This window comes from Astatotilapia calliptera, chromosome 4 (assembly GCF_900246225.1).
Source record: "Astatotilapia calliptera chromosome 4, fAstCal1.2, whole genome shotgun sequence".
Taxonomy (NCBI): Eukaryota; Metazoa; Chordata; class Actinopteri; order Cichliformes; family Cichlidae; genus Astatotilapia; species Astatotilapia calliptera.
The window spans coordinates 17,662,867-17,685,306 of record NC_039305.1 but is presented as its reverse complement, the minus strand read 5'-3'; the positions used below and the strand labels follow the sequence as shown (position 1 = coordinate 17,685,306).

General features: G+C 43.0%; 2 protein-coding genes across 4 annotated transcripts; both read left to right on the top strand.

The window, feature by feature from the left end:
• The first annotated feature begins 1,070 nt into the window (after window positions 1-1,070).
• atad5a (ATPase family AAA domain containing 5a) lies at window positions 1,071-13,179 on the top strand. Of its 2 annotated transcripts, none has more exons than XM_026165205.1 (22): window positions 1,071-1,455; window positions 2,617-2,680; window positions 2,780-4,602; window positions 4,706-4,781; window positions 4,887-5,033; window positions 6,075-6,207; window positions 6,299-6,559; window positions 6,638-6,786; window positions 6,985-7,135; window positions 7,326-7,631; window positions 7,867-7,963; window positions 8,085-8,167; window positions 8,250-8,386; window positions 8,471-8,648; window positions 8,889-9,041; window positions 9,135-9,356; window positions 9,440-9,504; window positions 9,610-9,799; window positions 9,915-10,048; window positions 11,400-12,226; window positions 12,326-12,484; window positions 12,708-13,179. In XM_026165205.1, the coding sequence occupies exons 2-22, from the start codon at window positions 2,630-2,632 to the stop codon at window positions 12,784-12,786; spliced, it is 5,421 nt and encodes a 1,806-aa protein (XP_026020990.1). In that variant the 5' UTR covers window positions 1,071-1,455; window positions 2,617-2,629; the 3' UTR covers window positions 12,787-13,179. The 2 variants fall into 2 exon arrangements, with proteins under 2 accessions (XP_026020990.1, XP_026020989.1); XM_026165204.1 differs by having other exon boundaries at window positions 1,072-1,455; window positions 7,323-7,631.
• Window positions 13,180-13,669: 490 nt separating this feature from the next.
• On the top strand, window positions 13,670-21,996 carry adap2 (ArfGAP with dual PH domains 2). 2 transcript variants are annotated; one of them, XM_026165206.1, is made up of 11 exons: window positions 13,670-14,120; window positions 14,587-14,711; window positions 14,816-14,907; window positions 15,149-15,237; window positions 15,474-15,586; window positions 16,736-16,885; window positions 16,996-17,079; window positions 17,178-17,240; window positions 17,549-17,626; window positions 17,717-17,945; window positions 21,691-21,996. In XM_026165206.1, the coding sequence occupies exons 1-11, from the start codon at window positions 14,033-14,035 to the stop codon at window positions 21,717-21,719; spliced, it is 1,140 nt and encodes a 379-aa protein (XP_026020991.1). In that variant the 5' UTR covers window positions 13,670-14,032; the 3' UTR covers window positions 21,720-21,996. The 2 variants fall into 2 exon arrangements, with proteins under 2 accessions (XP_026020991.1, XP_026020993.1); XM_026165208.1 differs by lacking the exon at window positions 13,670-14,120 and adding an exon at window positions 14,191-14,252.
• The last annotated feature ends 444 nt before the right edge of the window (window positions 21,997-22,440 follow it).

Sequence of the window (22,440 nt, the reverse complement as noted above, 5' to 3'; positions counted from 1 at the left end):
GAAAAGATACCTAGGCCCCTTAAGTGTACCTCTATCTCCAACTTACAATGCTGTGATTGCGTCCACTCCCCAACTCTCTGAATGGTACTCATGGTCAATCAATGGTACAATCATGAAACTGCCCATTGTTAGACATTGTTAGTTTCACCTATTATGCAAATGTACTGTTTAAAAGGTTGGGGAAACCTGCAGTCAGCTGAGAGTGAAGAAGTCACTTGGATGAGTATTGAAATGGTTCTTCCACTGAAAAAGTCCAGGAAAACAGGATCAACTTCTAGGTTTGTAATTTTTGTTTATTCTCTTTAGTGACAGGGTTTTAAATCTGTGCTAATATTAGTGTTTTCTTGGAAAAACTTACTGACAGTGGAACAGTAGGCTGTGAAAGTCTGGGTGAATATAGTTATATAAATAAAGGTAGGAAACTTTGAAGTTAATTTGCCTTCTTTTGGTTGTATGGGTAACAGGTTAGAGTGACGCTCAGTCGGGTCTCAAAAGACTGGATAAGCACAAAATATACCAAAGTAAACTGGTTCCTGACTCAATCATTCTTTTCAGGTCATAGAATTGTTTTGCTCTTCCTTATCCAGGTTAAATGAGCTTCAGTAACAGGGTTGCTGATATGTTTTTGGGGAAAAAACATTTATTATTCTTCATCTTTAACATATTGATGTGATGAAAAAAATGGTGTAACAATATAAAAGACACAATTATAAAATGAATTGTAATTGTTTGTCATGAAATATGATTATCAAGAAGTTGGGATAAAATGTAAAAAAAATAAATAAAAACAGCTCCTTGATCTATTTTGTATTTTAAATATTTTGGAACCATTTTTTAACAACTAGCTTTAGCTTTTTCTCCCAATAAGTGTAATTTACACAAAAAATTATATTTTAATAGCTTTTACGTGGATGGATGGGATATAATTTTGTGAAACGTGAAATGCTCACACTAGAGGGAGCTGTCGTTATTTTACCTCTCCGTTGAAGGCGACGCCACACGCCATCTTTGTTATGGGCGGACTAGGACAGCTGATGACGGAGGCGTTTTCTTCCCTGTGATTGGTGGACTGACGCTATGCCAAAGGTCGTGTATATTTCGCGCTCTTGATTCACAACCGAACTGGCGCGCTATTGAAACAGCCGCAGTATGTGAAGAAATACGAACCTTTGGTTCGGTTTCGGAGCAGTTCGGAAAATATCCGTGTAACCTTTTAGCACTTTGCCTTCTTATATACTTGTCTGACACGCTGGTAAATGTTTGGAGCACTTCTGGGATCTGTGGGAAGCTTTTAGACTAGCATCTAGCGAAGACAGCTAGCTTGTTGTTTTACAGTAACATATTTCTTTTGGCACCAAACAGACTCACGCGATGATTTTATGTTTAGTTGTTTGTTCAGTCAGTCGTAGACGTGAATGACAAACCTTTGCAGCAAGTTCCGGTTCGGCTTCATCGGTGAGTGTTTCCTTTGTTTACGTAGTTTCTCTCTCTTGTGTCGCACAAAACTGGAAGTTCCTGGGCGCCATGTCATGAATAATATCATTTTACAGCTTAGTTGTTGTTCGCGAACACCATAAGTAACAGACACGTGAGCCTAGTGTTTATCAGCCTTTTCATACTGACAGTGCTTTAGCAAAACTTCTACTTGGCTGTCGTGACATTGACAAAAAGCGCTGACAGAACACTACTTTAAAGAAAAGGAAAGGCTTTGTGTTATCACTTGTAAATACACTTAGTGTTAAAGTAATTATTAATATTTCTGAATGTAAATACCACATGCTTTTATCACAATGTCAAAACATAATAAACGCTCGTAATCCGCGCAACAAAATAAAAGGAAAACTGCTAAATCATCCAGAACATACCTGAATGCAGATGCATCATATAAAGTACAAATAACCTGCACATAGCTTTATTTTAATTGTTGATTTTCATTTCCCCCCCTTTCTTTCCCCATTGTTATTTTTCCGGGTCCTTTTTTTTTCTTGCCACCAGACTCGCTGCCTGGTGATTGTAGTGAATTTTTCACATTCAGCGACTGATTGCAACTTGCGGTGACTAAAGATTGCCCACTCACGACCAATTTGGATTGCACAGGTTGCCTAGTAGGAGGCAACCTTTTTGCAGTCAGTCTGACTTTGACTGCCTGCCATTACTCGTTTAAGGTTTGCAAATAGTTACATCTAATTTATAAACACTGACTTACTGTTGGTTATTGTAAATATTGGATATTTACAAAGTTTAACTTTGAGGTCATCATTTGCAGTTAACAAAAGGTTCAAAGATCTCAATATATGTTAATGAAATACTCGGCAAAAATAAAATAAAAACATCAAAAAGTATTGTGATAATATCATATTATGGAGTGTCTGGTGAGTCCCACCTGTAGCTTGTAGTTATTATTTTCTCTAAAAATAGTAAAGTCACAGAGGAGGAGAGACGGCTCCTTGGCAGGAATCAGTATGAGGGAAAATTAGAAAATGTCAGGTGACAGGATGGCTGGGTCTCTGGGAAAAGGAAAGTAGTTAAACTTTCACCTGAATCTCTGATGTGCCTTTGCTGATCTGTTCTTCTGCAGAGTTTTGTGTAACAGTGTTTTATTTCTTTCTGCTTTAGGTCTCGTCGGAAAATGGCTGGTGTTGTGGCTATGCCTTCTGTCATTGAGGACTTTGACAGCCAGGTGTGCTATGACACTGATTTGAGCAGCGCATCAAATGCACCAACTATTTTTAACTGCCTTGCATTTTTATCTTTGATTAAATTTGTCTTTCTTTTGCAGCCTTGCAAGAAATCTCGCAAAGATGGTGGCAGTCCTGTTGTCAAAACAATCACCAACTATTTCTCTCCTGTGCCTAAGCCTGTGGAGAAACCCTTCTCTCCTCCACGTTCCAACAACATCATGAACTACTTTAGCAAGAGGGCTCCATCCTGTAAAGTGAAAACCAGCTCACCAGAGCAAACTAAAGAAGCAGGGAGGCCTCATTTTGCAGAAAAACACAACAATTCGGAGACGGTGAAACAGCTGTCTCAGAAACGGGGTCGAAAAACCAGCAAAGCTGCAAGGAAACTTGTGGGGGCTGAAGGTGTCAGTTCCACCGAGGAGTCAAGTTGCGTGACTGTACAAGAATCCCATGAAAGCAAAGACCAGGCTGTAGATGCAGTTAAAAGTTTTGGAGTCCTTGGCAGCGATACAGCAGCTCTACTGGCCCAGGTTAGTGCTGAGAGCTGCATTCCTGCAGAAACATCAGAGAGGAATGCCACTAAGATTATCACGGATGAGCAGGCTGAGAAAGATGATGATCAGGAAGATGGTTCTAAATGTGTTGAACTTAAAACAGCACTAAACACTATTGAGTTGTCTCCGATTGTACCATCAAAGTATGAAGCAAAACAGGTTAAAACCACACCACAAAATACCAGGAAGAGGCAGCAACAAGAGGCAAAGCAGTCAGAGCCAGAGGAGAAAGAAGCAGAAACTGAGAACTCTCTCCGTGATGTAAGCACGGAGGTCAATGTTGATGAGTCTTCTCAGTTGAACAGCAGCACAGTAAGAATCTCCTTTGAGGATTTTGTGCGGAGTCAGAATCAGGATGAGGCTGAAGAGGACAGAGAAGATGAAGAAGTAAAAGATGATGACCGTAAAATAAAAATTGAGACAAAGGAAACAAACTTGGGTGAGCTGGATATTTCCAAATCTGAAGAAAACATGGTTCCTAAGGAGTCGCCATCATTTCAGGTTTCACCCCGAACTGTCACCATCCAGGCTCAAGTGCACGTCTCACCAAAACAAGAACCAAGCAAAGCAGTGGGAAAGTTGGCTTCCATCTTCAACCGGAGAAAAGGCGCGCGTAGTCCTGCAGAGAGATTCTCACCTTCTCTCGCAGAGGCTGGACAGCAGCTTCCTTCTCTGACTACCAAACGGAAATCCAACGTGGTTCTCCAGGAGGAGGATCTAGAGCTGGCAGTGCTCGAGAGCGAATCCACTCCTAAGTGCAGTGAAGTCGAGAGGAAGCAGTTCATGGCCGCTTTTAAGCAGCCCACTGCAGACGGCTCCAAATCCAAGCCTGTCAAGAGCCAAAGCAAGCAGAAGCAACCAGGAGAGCAAAGTTTGGATGCTGCTGATAAAGCTGCTGAAGCTGAAACTGAAAATCTGCTGACTGTTGAGGAAACATCTCAACCCTCTCAAGGAAAGAAAGCCACTAAGAAGAAACCAGCAAAAAAGGGGGGAAAGAAAGCTAAAGAGGGAGAGGAGACTGTGAGTGCGTCTCCTGCTGCTGCTGAGGAAGAAACGCCAAACATGACTGTTGAGGTCGAGGAGAAAAGGCCAGAGTCTCCCATCACCACATCTCCGTCCGTGCCAGCTCTCAGAAGATCCAGACGGGAGGCCGTAGTGCAGAAAACACCTGAAACCACCCCAACAAGTCCTCTCAGAAAAACCAGGAGACAAACTCAAACAGAGTCAAAGGACACTGATGTTACTGCTTTACCTCATCCTGAGGACAGCCCCATAAAGATGTCCACCCCAAAGACCCGCACGTCCAAATATGGCGTCTTTCAATCGGAGCTGATGTGCCCGCCTGACAATAAAGAGAGTCCAATCAGGTGACGCATGCTTTTTCTTTAATCTGCCTCCTGATCTTACCCATTTTTAACATAAAAATGAAAACGTGTAATGTTTTTTTTCTTCTTTTTTTTTTTTTTTTAGGATGAAATTTACGCGATCCAGTAAAAATCTTTCCACATCAAAGGCTGAAGGCATAAATGCGTCTTTGCCTACTAAAGTAAGCATGGCATTTTTTTATTTTGTGACCTTGGGAAAAAATACTAAACCATCATAATTGTGGTGTGAAGATAATTAAACACTTGTTCTAATTCATCCTATTCAGACATCGAGTGAGTCTAAGAAGAGAGAACAGGCCAAGAGGTTGGTGCAAAAAGCCAAAGTGATTCAGCAGAATAAAAAAACTTTGGAGAAGAGCTCTCTGAGGCGATCATCGCGAACTTCCATCAAGAGGAGCTACTGTGAAAATGAGGTAGAGTCAGTGGCAAGCGAGGAAGATGAAGTGTGTGTTAAGATGAGGCTATGAGTGAGTGGTGTTGCGTGACTGTGTAAACAAGAACTAAGGCAGACTGGTCTCAGATTACTGAGACTACAAAATCGAACGTAACTAATACACACGTGTGTTAATACACACTAAACTACACATTTATTTCTCAGTCATGTTGTGGATGTTTACTCAGTTTGTCCTTAAGGGTCTTATGACATTATAAGACATTACTCGGAGAACATTTACATGTGAGGTTTTGATGTCGATTGCAAGTTACTTTAAGATCATCTTTATTGTCACTGACAGGAACAATGGAAGATATTTTGACAGCATAAATGTAAAATTTAAACATTTACATACAGTATAGTGCATAATTGGGCGACCGTGGCTCAGGGGGTTGGGAATCGCATCTGTAACCGGAAGGTCGCCGGTTCGATCCCTGGGCTCTCTGTCCTGGTCGTTGTGTCCCTGGGCAAGACACTTTACCCTACTTGCCTACTGGTGTTGGCCAGAGGGGCCGATGGCGCGATATGGCAGCCTCGCTTCTGTCAGTCTGCCCCAGGGCAGCTGTGGCTACAACTGTAGCTTGCCTCCACCAGTGTATGAATGTGAGAGTGAATGAATAGTGGTATTGTAAAGCGCTTTGGGTGCCTTGAAAAGCGCTATATAAATCCAATCCATTATTATTATTATTATTATTAATTGAGTGCTCTAGTGCAGATAAAGGTGGGGATGGATCGTCAGTTCTTCATTCAAGACACATTTCACTGTGGTAGAGGTTTCAGAGGGGTCATTATTTCAAACCTATGCCATAACTTTCCACCTGAAACAAATCCTCAGTCATTAGTCACCACTGACCCAGATGTTTTTAAAATTTGAGTTTAAAAATCTGAACAGTTATCAGTCTTAATGCATCAGGCCTAAATATTACCTCGCTGTCGCCCTCATGAGTCTTTCTGGAGTAAAACTTAAAATACAACACCATAAAAAAGGCTCTCTGTGTTTTTGTTTGTTTGTGTTTGTCAGGATTCTGTCATCTGCGTTGATGACCAGACTGCCTCTCCTCTCAAAGAACCTGAAAAGATGAAAACCCAGAAGCCTTTACGCAGTCTGAATGATGTTTTGGGCAAAGCCGCCCCACCTGGCAAAGCCTCTTCGGGTAGTTTTTATAGTTTCCTCTTAGCTAAAACTGTGATTTATTGATTTATTTTGTAATATCTTCTAACAGATATGTGTTTCCTTTGTTTAAGGCTCCAGAGTGGGCTCACACAGCCAAGACAAGACTGCTTGCAAGGTGTCAGCCGTGATCTCCATCTTTGATGACAGCAGCCGCGAGGGCTCGGAGAACTCGCAGGATGATGAGCATTTCAGGGCGCGCAGAGAGTTCCTGAAGAGCGGTTTGCCCGAGTCCTTTAAAAAACAGATGGCCAAGACTGCTGCCACGAAGGAGGCGTACTCTGCCTCCTGTTCCTCCTTTCAGCTAGTGACACACACCAGGCAACCACCAAACGGTAAGCAGATTCATATTCAGTAGTCGAATATCACGTTGGAGTTTTAAGGCAAAGCCTAATTTCTGTGCATACCAACAGATTGCTCTCTCTGGAGTCTGCCATGGCCCGAGTCCTCATTACTTTGTCAGCTAAAAGAGCTTTGGAGGCAAACATCCAAACCTCTGCCAGCAGTCAGCAGCTCGCTTTGTGTGAAGACTGCACCAGCCTGTCGGAGCTTTTGTAAAAGGGTACACTGTTTTAATAACCTGATCCTCAACACCCATCACTTAATATCCAGCTTTAATCCCTCCCATCTAAAGGCACATGTATAATAACAATGTTATATTTTTAAAAAAGGATGAGTTTATATGAAAATGCAAGCTTAAAACCCCCTTTTGGCTGTATTGTACTGGGATAAATAAAGAGTGGACTTGTTTTGGTTGCAGGGTTCAGGCTGGAGACCTGAGATCTCTGAAAGTGTTCGTCAGCTTCTAGTTGAGGAGTTCAGCACCAGCAACCCTCAGTTCCCTGCACAGATGTTCATCGCTCGCTTCCTGAAGAAACGCGCTGACCATCAGAAGCAGTTTACACACTCAGGTCAGTGTCTATAAGCAGATAAGTGCAAGGACACGTGTTAAACTGCAGTAGCTGTGTGTTTTAGGGTTTAATGACAGTCTGTTTAGTCCTTTTGACTGTAATTAATGTTCGCCTTGTTTGAGTGAAAATGGGACAAATGTGCTTGTCTTGAATTATCCTGAACAAATACTGAATTTTCCTTTCTCAGAAGAAGAGGCTGTGACCAGAGATGCAGCTGAACCAGCGGGAGGGAAAAGGAAAAGAACGAGTGAAGGAGAAAATACGGCAAAGGTGGCTAAAAAGCGGCGATCCAACCATTCAGAGGAGAACGTCTCCACAGCAGAGCCGACGAAGCGTGGAGGCCGTACAAGACGATCTCAGAGATCCAGGCGAGGAGAGGAGGACGAGGCGACAGAGAAAACCAAGCCTCCACTCCATCCTGTTCCCATCCCACCTGACGATGACAGCGTGTGCATAGTAGAGGACTTGCTTTCAGGAGAGGACACTGGGAAAAAAGGTGTGGTAGCTTTTCTGTGTGTGTTCTGAATCACTGCTGTTACCTTAAAGGAGTCTGTAGTTCTTCTCAGTATATATCAGTATTTATCTGCTTTTGAGATGAAGTTTGTTTTACAGCCTGTTCTCTGCTGCCCCCAACTGGCCAAAAAAAGAAAAACAGTAATTGCAAATATAAATCCTCAGATTAAAATCTGAAACTCAGTCTGGTGTATTCTTTGTTTTGTTTTTTCCTACAGATGTGGTGAAGGAGGACGTGCTCTGGACTGACAAATATCTACCACAACACTCCAGTGACATCATAGGCAACACCGCCTCAGTGAGGAGGCTGCACAGGTGAGGAAATGCAGATGTAGATGACTCGTTTTTATAATGCTGTGCCTCTCATTTAAAAAAAAAAAAAAATCTGCACTGTATGGAGATCAAATACTGACTGTATATATTCTTTTTCGGCTAGCTGGCTGAAGGAATGGAAACTCCGTGCTGACAGAGAAGAAAGAAAAAAGCAGAAGGAGAAGAAAAAAGAGGACGGCAGCTATGGTGAGCGATAAGAACAACAATAAAAATCTTAACTACTACTTTTAGCTCTTTTAACTCTGGGGATTTTTTTTAAAATCCCCAGACTCAGACTGGGACGGTGGAGAGGACGACTCCCAGGATGGAGAGGACATGTTGTGTAACACAGTGCTGATCACAGGACCCACTGGAGTAGGAAAGACTGCTGCAGTGTATGCTTGTGCCCAGGAGCTGGGCTTCAAGGTACAGACGTGTCACGTGACTCTGATGCGATGCGTTTGCTCAATGGATACCTGGATAACTTAAGTTCCTAAATTGTCTCTTCAGGTGTTTGAGGTGAATGCTTCATCGCAGCGAAGTGGTCGTCTTATTCTGTCCCAGCTGAAAGAAGCCACTCAGTCACATCAGGTGGATAGTCAGGGGGTCAATGCCCACAAACCCACATACTTCAACAGCTATGGCACGAGCAGCAGCACCGGCTCGCTCAGGCCTGGATCTTCTCCAAGTATGTGAAAATATCACTCTCTCTTTTTTAAATTTTACATTCTGCACAATCTGCATGAGAATATTACAAGATGACTCTCTGATTCAATCAATCAATCAATCAATCTTTATTTATAAAGCACTTTTCATACAAAAAATGTAGCACAAAGTGCTTTACATAGTTAAAAGCAGCCCACCCCACCCTCCAACTCACTCCCCACACTCTCATTAACATAAATGATGTGAATACTTTGTCTTTCAGGAAAGCTGAACTCCCCTCGCAGGGTGGTTTCCTCCCCCAGGAAACCACAGTCGCCCAGAGGTGTTAAAAAAGGAAGCCTGACTCCAGTTTCTTTAGCTAAATTCTTTAAAACAGCAGCGTCCAGCACCAAGGAGCCACAAAACACTACAAAAGGTAAGCAGATGGGTACATTTTAATCTTCTTTGATGATAAAACCTGCATGAAGGGTTTTAATTGGGGACTTTATTCTTTCATTTCTTCTTCCAGCTGCTTCCAAGAAAGTTGGGAAAGCAAATGAGGCTGTCCTTCCTGTGAAATCACCACCAGCTCCCAAAGAGAAGGGCAGCGAAGAACAGAGCAAGAAGACGGCAACGTCGCTCATCCTGTTTGAAGAAGTGGATGTTATATTTGACGAGGACTCTGGATTTCTAGCTGCTATCAAGACGTTCATGACGACGACTAAGAGGCCAGTCGTCCTCACGACCAGCGGTTAGTCTTTCAGTGTGGCCTGTGCTAACGGTGTGTTTATCTACTGTTTGCATATTGAGTTTAAATGATGTTTGTTTTTGTAGATCCGGCTTTCAGCAGCATGTTTGATGGAACCTTTGAGGAGATACATTTCAAGGCCCCATCTCTGGTGAGTGGAGGGTTGTTCGGCTTGATTGTGTCGGCTCTGATGGAGTCATTCAGCCCAGCATTCATGTTTGGTTTTTTTGTTTGTTTGGTTTTTTTCCTGCTACAGTTGAACGTGAGCAGTTACCTGCAGCTGCTGTGTTTGGCTGAGGACATGAGGACGGACCCCGCGGACATCCGGTCTCTGCTCAGACTCAACGGCTGCGACATCAGGCAGAGTTTGCTGCAGCTGCAGTTCTGGACTCGCAGTGCAGGCGGCCGCCACGGGGCAAGGCCTTTAGTGCCGACGGGCAAAAATGGTAAGAAGATGATCAGGGAGAGTTTGAGCTTTTAATACCTTCTGTTTTTGCATAATAAAATAATTTTCTGTAGCTGTGACTCGCTCTAAAAGTGTTTTCTCTCTCATTTTATTAGAAACTGAAGTAAAGCCAGAAGCTGAAGAGGCAGCAGACAAATCCACCCTGCCTCCCTGTGACACTGGCTGCACTGAGAGCAAGCTGGGCCTGCTCAATAATGGACAAGAGACAGATGTTTTGGAGCTGCTCAAGGTAAATTGTTTATTTACCACGCAGAGTGCATAACAGGCAGTCACGTCTATTAATGGATCGTGGCTCTGGTACTCAGGCAACAATTCCTGTCACTGCAGGGGCACCGAAAGTTTACTCACCGTACCTTCAGGCTGCTCATTCTTTCAAGTTAATTTTAGATGTATGGAAATACACTATCAAATAAAAGCACATTAACTGTGCACATTAGTTTGTAACTAAAGTGTGAAGCAGAACAGAAATGTCAGACTTTTAATTTTATTACACGCATTTTGTAGCTTTTCCTGCTGATAAAGAGCTCCTGTGGCCATTCATCCTGCATTAAAGTAATGAGATAATAGATTTCTATAAGTTTACACATTTACTTCTTAAAATTTAAGCCCAAAGAGTCGCAGTGACAGATTTCTTTCTGTTGAAATGCCGATTACTCAGGGATTAAATGTGTAGTTAAACCTCTGTACACTGACAGAAAGGGCAGTTTCAAACTTTAATCTTACTCAAATCAGTTTGACACCCCTGATCTGTAGTGTGGACTTAGTCAATATTATTAAAATCTCATACAGGTAATTTGGCTGCAGTGACAAACAGAAACATGAATTAACTAGTAGTAGGTTGGACATCGTTCTGTGATCTAACATTAAATTACACCAAAGGAATCTCTGATTCCAGTAGGGAAAAATGTTTTTGTGAAATCAAGGAGTGGACGATATAGGAAGAAACGCGGACTGTCGTATCGATGCTTCCTGTTAGACGCTGCAGTTAAAAGTGTCAGTAAATAAAAATCCTTCATCCTTCTTTTCCAATAAGCTGCTCTCAGTGATGACACACTTCCTAAGTAACATAACCTTAAAACCCTCCAGGAGATGCACAGTATTTTCACGTAATAAAACAAAAATATATTTCTACCTCACATGTTGTGCCTTGTAACCAGCTACCACATAACCACATCAATAATTTCCATCCCCTGTTTGCTGCTCCTCTCATATGGAGTGCCGAAAGTGAGAGCACCTTGCAACGCTTGAAGTCCTTTGTTTACATTTGGGTCACACATCACCAGCTCCTCGTATCACCTCCACGATTGATGATTTCACGCAGGAAATCATCAATCGTGACAATAAGGAGAATGATGTGCTGTGTTTAAAGGGGTGAAAATTTTATTTTGAAGAGTAGTATTGGACGCTTATATGGCCCCACACTTTGAATAATGTCTGGCTTTAACAGGAGGAAAAAGTAGACACAGTTTGTTGTTTTGAAAGTTCAAATGCTGTTATAGTTCTGCAGGACTCGCACAGCACTTTGAGCTGAGCTGGAGTTAAGCGTGTCCAGTATGACTGAGTGTGTGTTGTTTCTGCAGAGCCACAGTCTGGTGGAGGAGCCCAGTTGTTGGGAGCTGCTGACGGACTGCAAACGACGTGGAGTCGACTTGCTCTACTCGAACATGGAGCTCCTTTTACCTCTGCCGCTCACACATCTGACTACCTCTACCCGCAACCCAGAGCAGTGCGCTTCTGTATCGCAAGACCAGCCTTCTGCCAGTCCGAAAGAGCAACCGTCATCCACGCTGCTATCGACAGAGTCAGCTGATTGCTCAGACAGCAACAGTCCAGTCAAAATGTCTAACAGGATGAGGAAGAACAAGAGGAGACACCATCTACCTGACCAAGCTGGAGCTAACTCTGACTCAGACTCAGAAGATATATTTCTTTCTCTCTGTAAGCCTCAGAACGCTCCTCAGGCCAAAGAGAAAGTCAAAGCTTCAGAAAGGGCTAAAAGGAAGCCGCTGACTCCTGAGGAGTGCTTAAAAAGCCTCCCAGTGTCACAGTGTCTGGAATCAATAGCAGACTTCTTAGACAGCATGTCCTACATGGACTCGTTGCTCGACAGGGCTGACAGTCACAGAGGTCTGTCATCTGTAAGTGTGGTCATAAAAGATGGGATGACAGACGAGTCAAGTGTGGAGGCTGAAAGAGGGAGCTCGATGACAGCAACTGGCCTGGAGATCCAGGCGGCGGTCGAGGCTCTGAGCTTCCGCAAGTTCCGGGTATCAGCAGAGGAGGCTTTGGAGAGAACACGACAGCTGGAAGGGGAGCTGGCCAAAGAGGCTACAGCAGAGCTCAGCCTCCCCGTGGCTGCTCATCGTGAATGTTTCAGCTTCACACAGGACGGGCCCTCAGAGCCACAGTGAGTTTGGACCCCGAGAAAATGCCACGTTGCCCAACAAACGTGTAAAAGTAGTTTCAATGGTTTTAGCTGACGTTGATGTCCGGTGTTGCTTTCCAGGTTGGTCGAGCGGAGGAGAGAAGTGATGGAGAGTCTGATGCTGAAAGGAGTGTTTGGTACACTTGGCAACAGTCCACCAGCTGCTCTGGACTATTTACCAATCATGCGCTGCATCTGCAGATCCGAGAAGCTTAAGGAGCAAGGCAAAGTTAAGCGAAGGTGAGGACAGAATTGCTGCTCCTTCAGCCGGTCAGCGGTGGCGGGTTTGGATTTGAACCGTTGGCAGGATGTGGTAAAGATGACGGCGGTGGTAGTGAGGTTTCATTTTGTCACATTTGAATATGAGGCTACAAATAAATAAAATAAAACGTGGTGCATTAATGCAATTCATTTATATGAGTCCACAGATAATGCTGAGCTGTTTATTTTCTGCCTCCTCCAGGTTTCTGCACTACCTCGACGCGATCCACTTGGGTCTCGAAAAAAGGACTCTACAGCTGCTCGCTGAAGATTTCCCCTAAAACAACAAAGACGACCAGACTGGACTCCACAGTCACACACAGGCCTTCAATAAGTACTCTCTGGCTCTCAGAAGGACTGGTGTACAGATCTAAATAAGTGTGTGTCATCCTCTGAGATGGTGACAGAGCACACGGTCAGAGGCGTGTGAGCACAGAGGACCGCTTCCACATTGGTACCAACATAGAGGCGACTGAATAGTAAAGATTTAATCTGAGCTAAAGGACGGACAACTAACTAACCTCACTTGTGTCATCTTTTGGTGCTCTAAAAACTAAAATTTTACAATTTTGTCATCTTTATATTTTTGTACAGTAGTGCTCTATAGGGATGCGTATCGGTGGTTTTTATTTTGCAAAGTGCTGTTTTTATGAAGTAAAAAAAATTTTCTTCTTCTTCTTACTAAGCCCCTGGGGTCCCTCGTGTGTGGGTGTGTGCAAAATATAATTTGTAAGTTACTGAATTGAAGTGCACATGCATGTCTGGCAGCTTCAGATGTCTGCAGCCAGCACATCTTTCTGCACAATAACTTACAATTAAAGGAATGAAGAAAAAAAAAAAAAAAACTTCACGGGCTCCATGCTTTACACCACATGTAAGAGATTAACATGTAAAATAAATCTTGCTTCTGTATTTGTGTAAATTGTCACTGATTTATTTCTTTTATTATTTTTTTGGTTCATACAGTTAATAAAGACGTGCAGCTCTTGATCCAAAGCTTACTGTGACATCTTCAGTCATTTTGCTGTGTTTAATGCTTTAAATATGGACACTTTCTTCACCACAGTGGGGATTTCCTTACACAGCAATAAACGTTTATCATCCAAACAAGCCTAATGGTGTCATAAATCTGCTAAATTTAACAGGCTTCCGTGTAAATTGGCAGCGCGCTCGCATCTGCGCGGCGGGCAGACCGGTTTGTGGTTAGTTTCCTCTTTACCTTCATCACAGAGAGCAGCAGGGGTGCTCTGTGCACAAAGGTGCATTGTTTTAAAAAAAATAAATAAAAAAAAAATCAAAGGAAGCACCCTCTGTGACAAGCTCGCAGCTGGACGCGCTCCAGAGGGAGGAGGGTGGAGGTCCGCTTCGCGCTGAGGCATCCAAAACTCTTCTGTCGCAAGTTCCACTTTTTCTTTCTTTTTAAATTTTTTTTCTTAGTCGCCTTTTGTTGTTTGTCGCACCATGTGACCGCCACGCTCAAGTTCAACCGCGGGATCCATCAGTGTATGAGCCTGACTGTGCAGAGAAATGGCAAACCGTGAGCGGAACAAAAAGATTTTACTGGAACTGGTGAAACAGTCAGACAACAGCCGGTGCGCTGACTGCGGCGAGCCCGGTAAGCAAATATATAAACGTTGGTACGTTTGTTATCGAAATAAAGTGAGGCGCGGATCGGAATTTGATGTGCGGGTACTACTCAGAGGCCTCGAGATGTTCAGATTTGATTTATTTTCATGCAGTTTAACCGGTTTGTTAATGTTATTTATGAGGCTTGAAAAGACTGTTGCTCTGCGTGAACGCGTGCACCCTGAAGCATGTCCGTCACGGCTAAAGCTTGGTGATGGGCTGACATTGAGGGGCTGAAAAGGGTTTCCTGTTTTTGAACTTGAAAACTTAATACTTAAAAACTCAAAAGTCACTTTCCCGGGCATAGATGAGGCCTAATTGTGAACTAAACATTTACAGATTTCAGTGGAAATCTTAAATGATTGATTAGATTTTTTATATGTTCTTAACCTCCTAATAGAGTGGCGGGAAGAAGTATTTATCTGAGTCATGTCTCTTCTTCTCACCTCTCCCAGAACCGGACTGGGCCTCCTACAAGTTGGGGATTTTTGTGTGTCTGAACTGCTCCGGGATCCACCGCAGCCTGTCCAGCCATGTCAAATCTATCAGGCTGGACTTCTGGGAGGACAAACTAGTAGAGGTGATCACTGTTTTATCAGTCACCCACCTCTATTTGTGCTGTATCAGACTGTGTCTGTGTGTAATCCTAATGTGTGTGTGTGTGTTTATTCTGGGGGGTGGAAGTTCATGGAATCCAATGGCAATGCCAGGGCCCAGGCTCAATATGAGAAAGCTGTTCCACCGTACTACTATCGACCCCAGCGGGAAGACTGCAAGTAGGTCTTTTCCAGGATGATGATATTTACCAGCCTCTGTCGCCATGGCAGAATCCTTTATGTGTAATACCAGACTGCTGACAAGGCAGAGCCACAAAGTAGAGAAGTGAGAGCTTCTGGCTGTAGAAGAGAAATATAGATGAATTTCTGCTGCTAAATCAAGCTTCAATGATTCAGGTTTTTGTAAGAACACATTGCTATTGAACAGTGAATGCTTTTATATTTTCACTTTGATCCACAGTATCCTCAGGGAGCAGTGGATCCGTGCTAAATACGAGAGGAAGGAGTTCACAGGAGAGACCAAGTATCCACCGCTTCCATACACCACAGGTGACTTTTTTAACGATTTACTTATGAACTCTTTGGGGCTCACATTCTTGTCAGTATCGGGGTAAAGGAAAACCTGTTCTTTGCATGCAGAACTGTGCCAGAAAAACCCGTTCTTTGCACAATGAACCATCCAGGAAGTGAAATCTAGCCACTGTCTCTTTGAGCAACCAGAAGGTTTTCATTTTAAGTGAAACCTTTTTTCTTATTCCCCTGTGACTCTCTTGGATTCATACTAGGGTTCTATGAAGGAATACTGTTGAAGAAAGGCAAAGACAACACACAGTTTCTGAAGAGAAAGTTCGTGCTGTCGGAGAGAGAATTCACCCTGAGCTACTACAACAAAGAAGATGTGAGTTCCCTGCAGCTTTGACACAGTTACACCACCCGCTAGAACATGAATCACCAAGAGCGATGACCCTTAAATACTGCAAGATGTGTAGTTATTATGGCATAATCATTGCTTGTGTTGAAGAAATTAGATCTTGTATCTAAGCTCTTTGTTTATCTTTTGCACACACAGCTTCAAATGTTTCTTCAAAGATCTATTGTAAGCAGAAAAGCCACCTTAGAATCAGTCAATCAGTTTCCTATAGCTTCACATACACCAGCAACTATAAAGGCAACGGTCACCATTTACTGGAGGAAATTCAGCTAATTTGGTTTTAGTTTTACCGCTAAAGGTCAAACAAGGAGATTTTTGGTACTCGTCCACAGATGCTTATCAGATTATCAGGTTATTACCATAATCAGCCATCTGCCATGGCCAGCTGAGGTGAAAGGAGGGAAATGGGATAAAAGACACACTGTGGAAGCAATAGTCTTATCTTAGGATTTATTTGACTAATTTCACTTCGATATATGATGGATGTTTCCATCTGAAATTCATAAACTTGGATGGCTCACAACAAGATAACGGCAGCAATAATAAGAAGTTGCACGCATGAAGTGTCCCTTACACATTACGGGGCCTTATCTATATTATTTGCATCTGCATTGAATCCATGTGGAGCCTATGACATAAGCCTATTCAACTGGTCAACGCCACAGATAAACCTGAGCAGCTGTGATAATGGCGACATGCTGTTACATTTCTAGAGAGGAGCGTGTCCGGTTAAGGCGTAGAGTTTCAGAAGAGTTTTAATGCAATTCGTTTCACTATAGCTCTCATAAACGTAAAAGAAAGTTAAAAAAGAACTAGAGGAAAAGTGAGAAGATCACTAAAGTAATTTGGATTCATCCTCTGGGCATCATGAATGTCTGTGCTCCAACTGATGCTGAGCAGTTTCGATCTAAGTGACATTGAGCCAGTTTTTCCAGCAACAACAGCTGTATAAACTGGATGCCTTCCTGTTATGCCTCCCTCTGGGCTTCAACCAGGGATCCTTCACTTTTTATGCGCCTGTGGTAATCACCACTTGCAGCCAGCATGGCTCAGACAAGTGTAAAAACAGCAGCACAAAGCCTCCAAATCTGAACTGCCCTTGTGTATTTGTTACAGGAGTCTAAAGGCCCCAAAGCTGTAATATCCATCAAGGACCTGAACGCCACCTTTCAGCCAGAGAAGATCGGCCATCCTAACGGACTGCAGATCACCTACCAAGACGGGGATCACACCAGGAACCTCTACGTTTATCATGAGCGTTCTGAAGTCAGTCGACATGATCGTCTATAGCATCAATATTAACACCTGGTAGGTCTCATATACTTGTTTTGAGGTTCTAATAGAATCTCAAAGTTTTTGTTTTTGCTTTACTTCAGGAAATAGTCACATGGTACAACGCGATTCGAGCCGCTCGCTATGCGTACTTGAAGACGGCCTACCCGACAGGAAGCGATGAAGAAGTAAGTGTCAAACTATTTCATTTTAAGCCAGCTGTATGTCAGTTTTTAGCTTGTATATTTTAGTATTTGACATGTTTACTGTCTTGTGTCTTCATCAGCTGTTACCAATGATAACAAGAAACTACCTCAAAGAGGGTTACATGGAAAAGACGGGGCCTATGGTGAGCTCACTGAAGTCACTCGAGCGTCATTTGCACGCCTATATTATTTCTCTTCTACTTTGATTTTTACTCACACTCACCAGCAAACTTGTTTGTGACTACATTATGTGTGATCAGTACATCTGAATGTGTTTCTGTTCCTCTTTTAGACTCTGACTCACATGTGCGTGCAGCTCGAATCTTTTTTCTTTTTTAAGAATCAGTTTGTGCGATAGGAGGTTTTGAGGAAATGAAGTCTGATGAGCACATTTTTCAAATGCACATTTTATTTTTGAAATCAAATGCTTTTTATTTTATTTTGTACGCAGCAAACAGAGTCATTCAAAAGGAGGTGGTTCATTTTAGACTCTCAAAACAGGAAGTTGCTCTACTTCAAAGGCCATCTGGTGAGGACACTACCTCTTTTTTCCATCTCACTCTAACCCCACACTGTACACCTATGAAGTATGTGAGTCACGTGCTTTTTCTTGTTGTAGGATGCAGAGGAGCTAGGGGCCATTTTTATCGGCACAGAGTGCAAAGGTTACTCGGTTAGGGAGTGTGTCCCGCTGAACGCCCGGGGAAACAAGTGGAAGTGCGGATTGATGGTGGAAACGCCCGAGCGACAGTTCGTCTTCATGTGCGAGCAGGAGAGGGACCAGAGGGAGTGGCTGGAAGCGCTCAGGAAGGTTTTGTCCAGACCCATGTCACCCCAGGATTATACCAGTAAGCAAGACTTCAGTGTGCTTTAAATATGCTGGTGCCCAATTTTCCATATTATTTTTCTTTGTATTCAAAGGAAAACTTGAACTCCATTAACTAAATACCGTACATGGCCACTATTTAATCCTCCACAGGCACAACCCATAACCATCACCCCATTTTACAGAAACGTTTGGACACTGTGGAAATTATCAGTAAAAGCAGAATGACATATTTTGCACAAATTTAAAATCTTATCTCTTATCTATGATGTTGAAACTGGGAAAATGTGTTGGGTTTTGCTCATTTTGAATTTAATGGCAGGAGCACATTTAAAAAAAAGTTGGGCGAGGGGGATTAAATAACTTGAAAAAGTTGTGTAATGCTGTAAAACAAACATCTGATGGAGAGTGATGACAGTAAATAGTTTAAAATACTATTTATTGTCTATTTAATCCATTACTGACCATTTAATCCAGGGGTGGGCAACTCCAGGCCTCGAGGGCCGGAGTCCTGCAGGTTTTAGATCTCACCTTGGGTCAACACACCTGAATCACATGATTAGTTCATTACCAGGCCTCTGGAGAACTTCAGGACATTTTGAGGAGCTAATTTAGCCATTTAAAATCAGCTGTGTTGGTTCAAGGACACATCTAAAACCTGCAGGACACTGGCCCTCGAGGCCTGGAATTGCACACCGCTGATTTAATCCATCATTGGGATTGTTTCCAGTCCATATAAGGCAGGGGTGGACAACTCCAGGCCTCGAGGGCCAGTGTGGCTGAAAACCTATATTGCATGACCATTATCTTTAGGTCCAGTCATGATACTGGTCGCGCTTTATGGTTTTCTCACTGCTGCGCACAAAAATGCAATTTTGCCTTTTTCCTTTTAGATTAGATTAGATTAGATAGAACTTTATTAATCCCTCGGGTGGGTTCCTCTGGGAAATTCGATTTCCAAAAAAGCACAGCAGCGACAGAAGTTACAGAGTTATACACACACACATATATATAAATACAGAGACAATATAAATAAAATATACGAAGGGGATAAATAGAATAAATAGGAATAAAAATAAAAATACAAGTGAATTGCATATTTCAAGTATTGAGTCTATTGCACTGTTGACTATTTACAAAAGTATTGCACAAAAGGTATTGCACAGTGAGGTGAAGAGGCACTACAGCTTAGTTGTTCCCCCCTCCTTTGTCCTCCTGTTTCCTGTTTCTCCTCCCTCTCCCCTCCAGAGAGGAGTTAAACAGTCTGATGGCGTGTGGGACAAAGGAGTTTTTAAGTCTGTTAGTTCTTGTCTTTGGGAGAAGCAACCTGTCACTGAACAGACTCTTCTGATTGTTTATGGCCGTGTGCAGAGGATGCCTGGCATTGTCCATAATGTCCATCAGTTTCTTTAATGTCCTTTTCTCTGCCACTGTCACCAGAGTGTCCAGCTTCATGCCGACCACAGAGCTAGCCCTCCTGATCAGTTTCTCCAGCCTGGATGAGTCCTTCTTTGCTGTGCTGCTCCCCCAGCACACCACAGCATAGAAAAGTACTCCAGCAACCACCGACTGGTAAAACATCCTCAGGAGCTTCCTGCAGATGTTAAAAGACCTCAGCCTCCTGAGGAAGTACAGTCGGCTTTGGGCTTTTTTATACAGGTGCTCTGTGTTGCATGACCAGTCCAGTTTATTGTCCACCCACAGCCCGAGGTACTTGTACTTGTTGACCACCTCCACCTCCTCCCCCTCTATCTGAACCGGCAGTGGACCTTCTCTGGACCTCCCGAAGTCCACAACCAGTTCCTTAGTCTTTGAGGTGTTGAGTTGCAGGTGGTTTGTGTGACTCCATGCGACAAAGTTCCTCACCAGACTTCTGTACTCCTCTTCCTGATCATCCCAGATACACCCCATGATGGCTGTGTCATTGTAGCGGCTCCCCAAGTTCAGCAGCACACGCCTTTAGCATCCTAGGACACACCTTGTCTGGGCCTGCTGCCTTTCTGGGGCGAAGCTTCCTCAGTTGTCTCCTGACCTGATCCACTGTGACACTGGGAGATGTTTGGGAAGAGGGGAGGGGGGGAGATGTCTTGCTGCTGAGAGAGGGATTGGAGGAGGGGGGTGTCATGGTGTCAGGAAGGGGGGGAAGCGAGGGAGGTAGGAGAGTGGGGATTGGACTCTGTAGTGAAGGTGAGGGTGGGGGGGTTGTGGGCTGGTCAAACCTGTTGAAGAAGTTGTTGAGTTCGTTTGCCTTCTCCACAGTCCCCCCCACTGTGCTTTTCTTGGTGTTGTGGCCTGTGATGGTTTTCACACCATTCCAGACCTCCCTCATATTGTTCCTCTCCAACTTCTGCTCCACCTTCCTCCTGTAGGTGTCCTTTGCTTCCCTCAGGCAGCGTTTCACCTCCCGCTGTGCTGCCTTCATCTCCTCCTTCACTTTGCTCCTGAAAGCCTTCTTCTTCATGTTGAGGACAGCTTTGACTTCCTGTGTTACCCATGGTTTGTTATTAGGATAACACCGTACTGTCTTAGCAGGGGCGACCGTGTCCACACAAAAGTTGTACTTTGTGAAGAAAAAAAATTTTATACTTCAGGAACATTGCCACCTTCTCTGGACCTTAGTTTTTTAAGGCATCACTCACCCAGGCCTAGAGACCGATTGGCCAACCAATGGTCACTAGGGAAAAATGTGTATCCCCTCCCTGATTGGCGAGTAGTTGCTAGGTGACACACTCACAATGAAGGATCTGCACTAAAAATCTCTTCATGATTGTTCTGGTTGCTAGCACATGGACTTGCAGGGATGACATTTTGTTTGATAAGTGTTGCTAACTACTGGCTGAGCTGCAGTGAAACTTAAAGTGCAACACAAACTGGAAATGGAGAACTTTCACTTTCAAAAAATTCCAGCTTTACTGCTTCAACCAGTTCCATTACAGTAGTGCAACCTTTACTCTGAAGGTGAAGGGTCTCCGTTCAAAAGCTTGCATCTCTGTTGGTATGGAGGCACATCAGTGTCCATGGAATTGGTAGCTTGCGCATCTAGAAAGGCAGCATTAATGCTGAAAATACATACAGGTTTTAGAGCAGGGGTGGGGGAACTCCAGGCCTAAATGGCCAGTGTCCTGCAGGCTTTAGATATCACCCTGGTCAACACACCTGACCACCCTTGAGGCCTGGACTTCCCCCACCCCTGTTTTAGTGCAACACATGCTCCCATCCAGTATGCTAAACCACATACTGCTCAGTTTAAAGATTCATTATCTATTGTGTTCTACTGTGAATAAAATATGTGTTTAAGTTGATATTTCCAAATCATTTGAATCTGTTTTTATTTATATTTCACACAGCACACTCCCATCTACTTTTTTAACTAGGGTTATATTTGGTTTCAATGAAGGAACCTTGACATGTATTTACTTAAGATATAGTGTGCAGCAGCAAGACACATGCTGTCTGTAGCTGTTTCTGTCTGTCCGAGAAGAGGCAGAGAGAAAAAAAGCATCTTGTGTTATCACAGTTACAGTATGTATTTTTGGCCTTGTTTAGCACATTCAGATATGGTGTTGGTACGTTTTTAGGTAATATTTTAAGCCCTTAGTTGGCATGCTTATCCTCTAAATGTAGCTCGTAACAGTGCAAAAGCAAAGTGCCTCAAGCAATCTGGCCTCCCTGCTACAGCTTTAATATACATATGTAATCATTTATAGAAAGCTGTAGTAGCTGATCGTTAGTGTGTTAAGCTCTAATGATATTCTTTCTCATTCCAGCTGAAGCCGTCATGAAGTATAAGCGATGATCGATGAAGCTGCGAGCGAGAGAACAGACCTGCTGTCGGCTGCACTGACTCTCAGTACTGACTGATTCATGCTGTGCAGAGCATTAAAAGGCTTCAGTACGCTCACTTCAACTGACACTGTTTCTAATGCTAAAATAAGGCCTCACATGTGTTTATCATTATACATAAAATGCATTCTGCTGTTAAACACCTGATCAGCATTGATATATCACTGGGTACACCCATGCTGTATATGAATGTATTTCAAAATTTTAATAAATTTATTTTGGATATTTAATGAGTGGATACATTTATATTTGAAAGTGAAGATGCTACATGACACTATGGCCACAAAATAAATGTCTTTTTTTTTGAATGGTGTCTTTTTTGCAAGGTTTTTTTCCCCATGTGCAGACAAATTGCAAACACTTATTAGAAATGATGCTAATGAATCAAGATTATGTCACAATATCACAGCTTTTTAAATTAATGCCATTTTGGTGTTTGCTCTTTCTTGTTCCTCAATTATTTTTTATTTATTTATTTTTTAACTGAAAAATTTCTCATGCTGCCTTTAGGGGTCGCCAAAGCGGACCATCTGCATCCATCTCTGTCACACCAACTATGTGCATGTCTTCCTTCACTGCATCCATCCAATGAAAATTTGAACATGAGCTCGAAAACAAAATAACGTTTATAAAACATTATTTGACTTGATGCTTCCATAAACACCCTGAATGTG

Excerpts from the sequence above, each read along its gene's own strand:
- adap2 (XM_026165206.1), top strand. The coding sequence starts at position 14,033 with ATGGCAAACCGTGAGCGGAACAAAAAGATTTTACTGGAACTGGTGAAA. Across the intron at positions 15,238-15,473 it reads ACCGCTTCCATACACCACAG|GGTTCTATGAAGGAATACTG; the intron begins GTGACTTTTTTA and ends GATTCATACTAG. Across the intron at positions 17,946-21,690 it reads GTCACCCCAGGATTATACCA|CTGAAGCCGTCATGAAGTAT; the intron begins GTAAGCAAGACT and ends TTCTCATTCCAG.
- atad5a (XM_026165204.1), top strand. The coding sequence starts at position 2,630 with ATGGCTGGTGTTGTGGCTATGCCTTCTGTCATTGAGGACTTTGACAGC. Across the intron at positions 4,603-4,705 it reads AATAAAGAGAGTCCAATCAG|GATGAAATTTACGCGATCCA; the intron begins GTGACGCATGCT and ends TTTTTTTTTTAG. Across the intron at positions 9,042-9,134 it reads GCCACAAAACACTACAAAAG|CTGCTTCCAAGAAAGTTGGG; the intron begins GTAAGCAGATGG and ends TTCTTCTTCCAG.